Here is an 11,101-nt window from a genome sequence, read left to right on the forward strand (position 1 = left end):
ATTCTCCGCTCCCCTATGCAACCGAAAATTCCAACTGCCTTGCGGGGGGGGGGGTGAGTTTGAGGTGTGGAATGGAGTGACGTCCAATCAGCTTCCATATGCAAATGACCTTGGAACGCTGGGCGGGACTGCACAAAGCAGCCAGTCAACCCAGCCAGTGTCCTCTGAGTGGCATTTCTTCCGGCCTAACACTAAGGAGGCCAAATTTAGAATGTTGCGAAATAGAATGTTCAGTACTCAATTATATATAGGGAGAGATTCTTACGGTCACTTGACCGATCATAACAACACATTTACACTCAAAAATACAGGCATACGACAGACCAAATAAAACAATTTAAAATTAAACGCTAGTTACAGTACAGTTTTCGAGACCTAAATATCACCAGACAGAATCAAACTACTTGATGAATAATCTTGGCATTCTTATCAGATAGGAGACAATCAAGTCTAACTTTTTCCGTGAGACCAGAGAATTTGCCTAACGACGGGGTAATAATCTCATCACGTGCTTCCTTATAATATGGGCAGCTAAAAAACATGTGCTCCACGGTTTCAAACTCTCTTAGGGGACAGGAGCAGGGCCTTTCCAGATAGGGAGTTTTGTTAAATCTACCTTCCAATACTGCAGAAGGGAGAGCCAAACACCTTGCCAGGGTAAACGCCCTTCCGAATCCATTTATTTCTAAAGACGATAAGCTTCCGGCTTCACAATATTTCTAAAGTTTGACCACACATACACATTTTTGTAGGCTAGTAATATCAGTTTGGCATTCTATGTCCTCAGTCCTCTGTTTAACTAATCCCTTTGCCTGATCATAACCACAGGAGTGCATGAGGAGAGAAGCCAATCCTGACAATACAGCTCTGAACAGTTAGCCAGTTAGATCAAAAATTGTCTATTTATAAGTGGGAACGAGGCCTCTGTCTAGTCCTGGCTACCATGGGAGTGGGATGACTTTGGAATGGTAAGTTTCATTTCTGCTGTGTCTTCTCTGTTCCTCTTATCTATGCTTGACCTTCAGTGCCTGGTATAGTCTTTCTCTTGGGACTTAATACCTGTTAATTTGATGGGCTTTTACCGGGCCCCTAATTGGCCCTCATCCATCAGGGGGTTTCTTTGAATTATGTATAACTGTTTGCTTTGCATGCTTTTAATCAGTTCTAACATGAGAGGGTTAAGGTAACTGCATACAATTGTCTCAATAAACTTTACTTCTCTGAATGAAAGCTGTTGGGAACTGATTGCTGCAGGAATCTGACAGAATGAACCTTGGGGATTAAAGTGTCCCTTTAGCCACACACGCACACACGCACAAATAATATTCATACTCGTGCTTCAACTCTAATGCTGTCTGTCTCCAGTCTCAACCTAGCATTAGGCACACACCTGGGGACTTGTAGAATTGTTCTTAGAAACTTAGGTTGCACTCTTTCTTGGGGAGCTAAATACGAGCCGGGTGGCTCTACAAATGTCCCATAGAGTAATTGGGCCAATGTTTTAGCCCTAAATAGTTTAAGAGCTGCTGAGACATAATACCCCCCTTGTGATCGATGAAATTTTACTATAATATTTGCTGATCTTTCTCCTTGATTGGCAACAAATTTGCTGTGGTTGATCCTAGGGCCTGAATCCAATAGAACTACCCCAAGATATTTTTTAAAATTAACCTGCTCAATCTGATGGCCATTCATCAACCATGACCTGGTCTTGGGTCTATTCCCAAAAGCTACTATTTTGGTTTTCTGGTAATTGATAGTAAGAAATTTGCTTTCACAATCTGAGGAGAGCTTCCTAAGAACTCTCCTAAGACCTACTGGAGTTCTTGAAAATAACACTGTGTCATCAGTGTATAGATGCACTAATACAGGCCTATTGGCAAGTTTAGGGGGATGGAGTTCAGGGGTATTGAGTCAGCTGGATAGATTATTTATATAGAAAATAAATAGAATCGGAGCTAATAGGCATCCTTGCCTGACCCCTCTAAAAGTCTGAATAGGCTCAGTAAGGTGTCCTTGTCTATTACATCTAACTCTTAGGAAAGTTTGCTCATGCAAAGCCCATTGTTGATGTTCTCCTATGTATTATGTTGTAATTTTTGTTCTGCAAGACGAGGGACTTGGAAGCCCAGCAGTTTATAAGATCTTGTAGCTGAGGCGCAAGCCTTGCCCCTTTTTTGCAGGTAAACCTTTTAAGCCTGAGTTGGTCTACAGGCAGGAGCTGAAGGGCAAGGGCTGCTTGCAGAGAGACAGACCCTTCCTGCACTTAGAAGGTGCCTTTTCTTCTTCTGCTGTCTGCTTGCTTACATTTGTAAGCCACTTTGAGCAGATAAAGCAGTATATAAATGCTTGAATAAAAATTAGTATATAAGCAAGGTATACATTTTCAATAAGTATTCATATTACAGCTTTTTCTTCAAAAACAAACTGCTGTCTGAACTGGGAGCACCTTTTCAGTGGATTCAGAAGTGTTTTTTTTCTTTTAAATGACTGACAAAAACTTGCTATCTTAGATGCTGTTTAAGGAGACAACCTGCCCCCCAACTCACGCAGGACCCAGCTCACCTTGACAGAGAAGATGTTTGCCGTATGCCCTGTATGCATGGAAAGGAGCTTCTTCTGGTGCAAGGGATCCCACACAATGGTGTGCTGATCATCTGAGCCAGAGGCCAGCAAGCTGAGAAGCCAAAGGAGACAAAACTTTACAAGCTGGGAGCTGTTGCAAGCCCTGTAAAAGGTACTTTTATTTCCAGTTCCCCCCGCCATTGGCAAGAAGCTCTCAGACCCCCCTCCATGCCTTTTATAGGAACTGAACCCCAGAGCAGATGAGTTTTCCTTGCTGAACTGTCTATACCACTCTCAGGTAAAGTATATTTTACCGCCTTCTCTCCCCGTGGCGGGACTCAAACCAGCTAATCACACTCTCTTTCATTTTATCCTCACAAACACCACCCTGTGAGGTAGGTTAAGCTAAAGGTCATCCAGTGAGCTTCCATGGAAGACGGGGAATTCAAACCTGGGCCTTCCGGATCCTAGTCTGATTCTAACCACTACACCACAGTGGGTCTCATTTCCCATTACACAAGGGCATCAGTCCCTAGTAGGAATAACCTAGTCTACCTAGAAGTGTTTTTGGTGCCTCTGATTTTAGTGCACTGTAGTTTAAGAGGTTGGCAAACTACCATGAGAACCCTGTAAGCTAGCATGAAAGGACTATTTTAAAAACATTTAAATAAAAAAATAGTATATAGTACCCCAACCTTCCTCACTCAGAGAGGTTACACAGTCTTCCCCTCTTAAATTTTATTCTCATAACAACCCTGTCAGTTAAGTGAGGCTACGAGCGAGAATGATGGGCCTGAGGTCACCAAAGCAGTTTCATGGCAAAATGGGGATCTGAACCTGGATCTCTAGGATCCTGGTCTAACATCCTAACCACTACAACACTGGAGAAATAGCACTACAGATCTCATGGCAAATGCAGCCCAGTTACTGTTTCAGCAACAATCAGCAAAGTCTCCAGATAGCATTGCTGAGACATTAACTCCTGTAGCTCGCCTTAACTCCCCCCACATTTCAGCACTTTATCCTCACTGAATGTCATCACATCATAATGCACAAAATGAATCCAAGAACTGCCATGCAGGAACACACCAATGGTCTACTGAGTAAAGCATTCTGCTCCCCACAATGGTAAACAGGAACAGACTGGCCACTAGGACTACCAAGGAAGCCCTGATTGGCGGATGGCCTCCCCCACCCCAGCCACCACTATAAATGGGGCAGGAGCCCACACCTCTGCAAGATTACTTCTAGAAGAGAAGAAAAGCAGCGGACAAAAGCAGCCAGTCTTAAAATCAGTTGCTCACCCGGATTTACAGGATTCTTTTCATTCTGACCTGAGTAACTATGCTATGCATTTGTTCATCCTTAGATCTTAAGACATACTCACTTTCCCTTTTCATTCCATTCAAGGCAGTTGACACAGCCAGTGTGACCCTGCACAAACAAGATTGAAAAAGTTATAGATCTTTACTGTGAACAGACTGTTCTGGAGAAGGATAAAGAGAAATCCTTCTCTCTGGACATGCCCAGTTCCCCTTGGAACCCAGACGTTTTCATACACTCTCTCGTGAAGAAGTGTGCATGTACATGAAAGCTGATACCCAGAATTAAACTTTGTTGGTCTTAAAAGTGTCACTGGACTCAAATTTTTTTTCTATCACTTCATATCAACACAGCTACCCACCTAAATCTAACTTTACTATTTTCAGTTACTGCACTGAGATTTCAGAATAAATCATGTTTTTTTCATACTCAAAGACTGGTAAGTAACAAAGTTGGGGATGTATATAAATCCTCTAGCTTATCTGCTTCCTTCCATCCTCCAATACTAGCTTCTCTGTGGGCAGTAACACTGAAGTGGGTTTGTAAATTCAGTTGTCATAACAACATAACAACAACAAAGCAGCAAAAAACCCTAAGTCTGACATCCTGGGGGAATGCGAACCACTAAACCCCAGGTTGTTGGAACTTTGACATTCAGATATTGCAACTAACTGTGGTTTGAATAAAAACCCTTTTATCATGACATCTGAACAGAATGATGGAGTAGTCTCACATACGAGTTATAATATGATAGCTTAAAATATAAAGTGGTCTGTTCCCATTAGGATTCTAGTTGTTACATTTGTATCCCATCATGGGCTTGGATCCTGCAGTAAACTTCCACTAAAGGAAGGAATTCCCTCAGAGGAATAGGACTTCTACACCTCCTCTCTCCCACTACAGCCCAAAATGCCACTCATTGGAGCAAAAAGACCACCACAAACAATACTGGGAAGGGTCAGAGAACTGTAGCAGGAGTGGAGATTGGCAAAAATCCCTGCAGCTTGCATTAGTGGACATTTCCCACAGGATCTAACTCATGGAACTGCTTACACAGGATTTCAGCGAGTCTCCCATCCAGGCACTCATCCAATTTAGACCTGCTCCGCTTCAGCAAAGTTGCTGTATATTGCATTCTCCATGCAGTTGGTGCATCTCTGGAGGACAGAAGAGCAATCTCTGCCTATGTCAACAATGGCTGTGTCCGCACACCACTGGCTATTACATCATCATGGCGTCTGCACCAACAAGGTTGTGTTGTCTGCACCCAGAAAATCCAGCTGCAAAATGACTGCCATAGTGCAAACAATAGCTCAATATGCAACCACAGCCAGAGGCAGCCAAGAATGTCAAAGAGAGAAATGACAAACTCCAGGGCAACTCAGGACCAAGCTAGACATGACAGCAGCAGAAACATGGTTCAGAATGGGGTACCAACCCTATAAAACAGGTGGGATGGGGGCAAATTTAAAGCACATTGGAAGTAGAGGAGGAATCTTGCATGCTTCCCCAGCATAAGATCCCCCAAAATATTTCTCATATTGGTGAGGGATACTTTCAGTCTTGCAGCCCCAGCAGGAGAAAAATCAGCTAAAGGTCGAATGACGGGAAGCAGGAGGAAGGAAAAAACTCAGCAACCCCCATTAAGTTTCCAACCTGGAGTTGGCAACCCTATGTCCTTTCCTGGCAACCATCAGCCAACCTTAATCTGCCTGTCTGTTTTAAGTTTTACACACACACACACCCCACAGCCTCTGCCTAGGGAAAGGGCAGCTGACATCATTCTCCTCTCCCCTATGAGGTATGTTACGCAACTGAAAATTCCAACTGCCTTGCCGGGGGTGTGTGTGTGTGAGTTTGAGGTGTGGAATGGAGTGAAGTCCAATCAGCTCCCACATGCAAATGACCTTGGAACGCTGGGCGGGACTGCACAAAGCAGCCAGTCAACCCAGCCAGTGTCTTCTGAGTGGCAGTTCTTCCGGCCTAATACTAAAGGGGCCAAATTTAGAACGTTGCGAAATAGAACGTTGCTATTCAATTATTATCTTATGTATGATTACTCAGAATTAAGTCTTGAGGGGTTCAGTGGAACTTGACTCCCAATTCAGAGTGTGTACGATTCCACAATAGCACATTAACTTTTGTGAGTGTAAGCTCCCACTGTTACAATTGATCTCCAGATGACAGAGTTCAGTTCCCCTGGAGAAAATGGATGCTTTGGAGGGTAGACCCTATGACATTATACCTGCTGAGTCCTTCCGCCCCCCCATTCTAATGCATTTTGAACACACAGCACATCTGGAGTTCCAAAGTGTCACATGTGGGGCTGTGGGCAAGGGAACTGGAGCTTGTCTGAAGCAAATGTGGAACTCGTGTTTGAGAAGATATCTGAATTGAGATAGGGAACCATTGTTGCCAATCTCCAGGTGAGGGCTGGAGAGCACTCAGAATTACAACTGTTCTGCAGAAGGGAGGGCAGAAGTCAGCTGAAGTCAAAGGGGCAGATAATGGTAGGTTGATGGTTAGCTGGGAAGGAAATGGGGTTGCCAACTACATGCTGACAAATTCCTGGGGATTTGAGGGGTGGAGCCTGGAGAGGGTGGGGTTTGCAGAGGGGTGGGACCTCAGACAGGTAGAATGCCATAGACTACACCCTCCAAACCAGCCACTTTGTCCTGGGTAACAATTGCTGCCAATCTCCAGGTGAGGGCTACAGATCACTCACAATTACAACTGCTCTTCAGGTAGCAGAGATCAGTTCCTCTGGAGAAAACAGTGGACTCTGTCATTATACCCTGCTGAGGTCACCACAGCAAATTGACACTGTTTGCCCAAAGCCAGAGCACTGCCCCAGAGCCTCTTTCTAGATCTCGTTGTATTGCTTTCAGAATGGGCTTTAATGCTAGTCATACATAAGACAGAGCTCGAAGAGACAGAGCTGGAAAGAAGGTGCCTCCCCCACCGTGCTAAAATCTCACCTCTGTTACCAACTCAGTCAACTACTGTTTTGCAGCCTCAGCCTCCCCTTTGTGGTATAAGGGATAACTGACCCACCCTGCAGGACTGGTGCACAGATCCCACACTCTGAACACTCCTCGGTTCCATGTAAATGTTTCTAATCAACTATGATGTTACACTACCTCCCAGAATTACAAATAGGTGGAAGTCATTACTTGTGAGGTCTATTTTAATGGCTAGTTTCCCAACAAAGGGGGGGTCACTGCTTTAGTTTATTGAACAGTAAGGGTTCTTAGGGACCCTGTTTAATTTTGGTAACAGAATAGTAAGATCTATTGCACCAAGTCACCTAATCTTCCCAGAGGGAAAGCATGTTCTTATCAAGGGACAGAAAGGTAATTTAAACTGTCACAGTGCCCACTTACTTGCAGTTCTGCCTCCAAGCCTAGGCGCTGAATGAATGGGTCAGTTACATGATAGTGTCGTTCAAAGCTGAGGGCACCTTTCTCCTAAAACAGCAAACAGACATCATACTTAGCACACAGGGACGTTTAGAATCAATCTGAACACCAGGAATCCTAAACGCAGTTCAAGTTTGCTGTCTAAACTAAAGCATCAGTATGTACTGCATTCAGTTATTAAGCGATCTTGGACACAAGCAAATTAATAATTTAACCTACATAACTGAAGAATAGTATATTTAAAAACAATTGCAAGAAACTCATATTGCTTTTTCCTAGCATGGAAGTTGCCATTTCTAACACAGATAGTATTTAGAATGTGAAAAAGGTCAACGTGCATTAGAAACAGGGCTTTTTTCTGGGGGAACGTGCTGGAACGGAGTTCTGGAATCTCTTAAGACAAAATTCTTTTTAAAAGTTCCTGAGTTTTCAGTATACAGCTTGAAAACTTCATTTCCCTCTTGAGAGTTCTGGCCCCTTTTTTTTTTTTTTAAAGCCTGGATTAGAAGAAAAATACTTCCACACTAGCCATACCAACCATCATGCTATGCATCCTTCCCCTCCTTCAACAAATTCATTTCCAGATAGAAATTTGTTTTACTATTTGTAACCAGTGCAAAACACTAAACTTAAAAGAATAAAAGAAACGTAACAATGAGCCTACAGTTGCAAAACACTGGTCTCAGACTCCTCAAAGCAAACAGAGCACAAAAAAACCTGTTCTGGCTTCTTTTTGCAACACATTCAGATTCAAAAGGCTTCCTCTCTTAAGCAACAGCAGAAAGGTAGACATTTCTGTGAAACCAGAGTTGCCAGGTACATAACTGGTTTATTTTGCAAGAAATTTTTTTATTTCAGACTAATAGCAAAGCTCATTGTAAAATCAATACAACGAGCTCTAGCAATATGTGATATGTTGGCATGTACACGGGTCCCCCCCCCCCCCACTCCAGTTTTCCCCCCTGTCCCCAGTCCCTGAGGTCAAGGGCCGATGGAAGGCCCGCCACCGTCTCCCTGCCCAGCCAGCTCTACTGCCCCAGCGGCTTACGCAGGGGAGTTCAGTGAGGCCGTGCAGCTCCTGGAGATCGGCCTTCCCCTCCCCCTTCTTGGCTGCCTTCTTCTCCCTGGTACTGCCTGCCCACCCACCTGCAGGCGGCCGTGGCCGACGACGACCACTGCGGTGCCACCATGATCAGCCTCAGCCTGATGCCCCTCTGCCCGCTAGAGCAACCCCCCGCCTGGCCGCCTCTACCGTCCTCCATGCAGCAGAGGTTGGTGAATCACCACTCGGGGCCGTGCAGCTCTTGGATGTTAGCCTCGCTGTCCTCGTTGGCTGCCTTGTCCTCCATGGTGCTGGCGCCCGTCCGCTCACCCGGCTACCTGCAGCCGGTTGTGGCTGCTGCCGACCGCTGCGGCGCTGCCATGATTGGGCTCGGCCTCAGGACCCTCTGCCCTCAGGAGCGTTCGGCCCGTCTGTCACCTCCCAGCATACTGAGGCCGAGACGCTGGCCGCCGGTTCCATGGGCGGGACTAATGCAATGCAGCCACCAATGGATAGAGACACCTTGTGATTGACCCATCAGGGAGCCAACTGATTTGGGAGTGTGTGGAATGTTCTGGAGAAGTGCCACCCGAAAACACAATTATATATGAGAGATATACAAGACAAACAATGACAAACATACATACACAAATACACATTAGGAGAAATTTCACGGTGTCATTTTTAAGCATAGTTATTGGTCTCATATTATAACCAATAGAGCTTTGCTTCAATGAATATGTGTGAGATGAGGAACACCCCCCCCACACACACCTGCACAAACAAATCACTGAGGTTCACACTGATTCATGGTTTCATAACCTCCAGATTGAATTACTGTAACATGCATTATGTGGGGCTGCCTTTGGAGGTTGCTGGGATAATACTGCCTTTTGATGGGAAGGGGGCACAGATCTGACCCCAGTTTTACAGCAGCTACACTGGCTGCCTATTTGATCCTGAACATAAGTTAAGGCAGTTAACTTAAGTTAACAAATTAATTTGTTAAGATGGCTGGATCTGACATAAATGTCACTTTGTCTGGCTGGGCCATGTGTTCCATAAAAAATAATGCTAGGTACTGGAGACAGAAACTGTATAAAGGACAGCAGCTGGTAAGCTCCAAGTTGTTGTATCTTCACCACAAGGCCCCATGGGCTGGGAGGAGGAAGCAAAGGAAAATCCGTATGGGCGTACTGGAGAGCCAGCGGTGCAGCACTGGGGAGATGCTCCCACATTGCTTGACTCCTGCAGATGAGGTTGTTCCGCCGTACTGAAGCCACAATCAGAGTGGCTCCACCCACTCCTCCCTGAGCAGCCTTCTGTTCCCTCCCTTGCAATAGTTGCTTGAGGGCCGCATAAGAGCCCTGGATGGGCTGGTTCCAGCCCTCGGGCCTTATGTTTGACACCCCTGAGTTGAGATCTTTCAAAGCCTCTTACGACCTGGGACCCATATATCTGAAGAAGCACTGCTCCCTACATAGACACAGCTCCCAGCCTAGATCTACACAGTGCTGCTTAACTAAGGTGTACTTTTCAAAAGAGGTATGCCTGGTTAGTTCAAGGCTTACGGTTTTCTAAATTATCACCCCTTCTTTTAGTATGCTCTGCCAAATGGGGTACAGAAGACAACTTGATTGGCAGAGCCCAGAAAACTCTGTAAAATGGCTCTCTTCAATGAAATTTGGTTCTCTGACTTTAGAGGACCCTTTTCTCTAGACTAGAACAGTAGTCAACCTGTTCTTTAAAAAAAACAAACACAAGTGGGTAAGTTGTGTTTTGACCACTATGTTTTATCATAGTTAGTTTTACTATTTTTATGTTGCTTTGATATCTGGATTCTATGAATTGCTTCAAATACACAGTAGGTTATAAATTCTGGGAAAGTCTGTGATCTGGCAGGCAAAATGGGAATATGAAGAGCATATAGCAAAAAACATAAAGACCAACAATAAAACTTTCTTCAAATACATTAGAGGCAGGATACCAGCCAGGGAGGTAGTGGGGCCCTTGGATGACCAAGGGGTAAAAGGAGTAGTGAAGGATGATAGGGAAATGGCTGAGAAGCTGAATGCATTTTTTGCCTCTGTCTTCACTGTGGAAGATGAAAAGTGCTTGCCCACTCCAGGACTGCTGATTTCGGGAGGGGTGTTGAAAGACCTGAGTCAGATTACGTGACAAGAGAGGAGGTCCTACAACTGATAGACAACTTAAAAACTGATAAATCACCAGGCCCGGATGCATCTGAGAGTTCTGAAAAAACTCAGATATGAATTTGTGGATCTCCTGACAAAAATATATAATCTTTCATTAAAATCTGCCTCCATTCCTGAGGACTGGAAGGTAGCTAATGTCACTCCCATCTTTAAAAAGGGTTCCAGAGGAGATCTGGGAAATTACAGGCCAGTCAGTCTGACGTCGATACCGGGTAAGTTGGTGGAAACTGTTATTAAGGAAAGAATTAGTAGGCACATTGATGAACAAAAACTATTGAGGCAGACTCAGCATGGGTTCTGTAAGGGAAGATCTTGTCTCGCTAACCTGTTAGTGTTTTTTGAGGGAGTGAACAAACATGTGGACAAGGGGGATTCTATAGATGTTGTTTACCTTGACTTCCAGAAAGCTTTTGATAAAGTTCCTCATCAAAGGCTCCTAAGTAAGCTCAATAGTCATGGGATAAAAGGACAAGTCCTTTTGTGGATCAAAAACTGGCTAATTAATAAGAAACAGTGAGTATAAATGGGCAAATTTC

At 44.5% G+C, this 11,101-nt stretch overlaps 1 protein-coding gene across 1 annotated transcript in view; it reads right to left on the bottom strand.

Moving 5' to 3' along the window:
• Positions 1–11,101, bottom strand: part of WDTC1 (WD and tetratricopeptide repeats 1) — a 41,233-nt gene that overhangs the window by 18,244 nt on the left and 11,888 nt on the right. Inside the window, exons 3-5 of the mRNA XM_015411653.1 lie at positions 7,272–7,355; positions 3,953–3,999; positions 2,566–2,677 (exon numbers count right to left, since the gene is read on the bottom strand). Of these exons, the coding sequence (XP_015267139.1) occupies positions 2,566–2,677; positions 3,953–3,999; positions 7,272–7,355 (243 nt within the window). The remainder of the gene's footprint in view (positions 1–2,565; positions 2,678–3,952; positions 4,000–7,271; positions 7,356–11,101) is intronic.

This window comes from Gekko japonicus, unplaced genomic scaffold (assembly GCF_001447785.1).
Source record: "Gekko japonicus isolate JY-2015 unplaced genomic scaffold, Gekko_japonicus_V1.1 scaffold62, whole genome shotgun sequence".
Lineage (NCBI taxonomy): Eukaryota > Metazoa > Chordata > Lepidosauria > Squamata > Gekkonidae > Gekko > Gekko japonicus.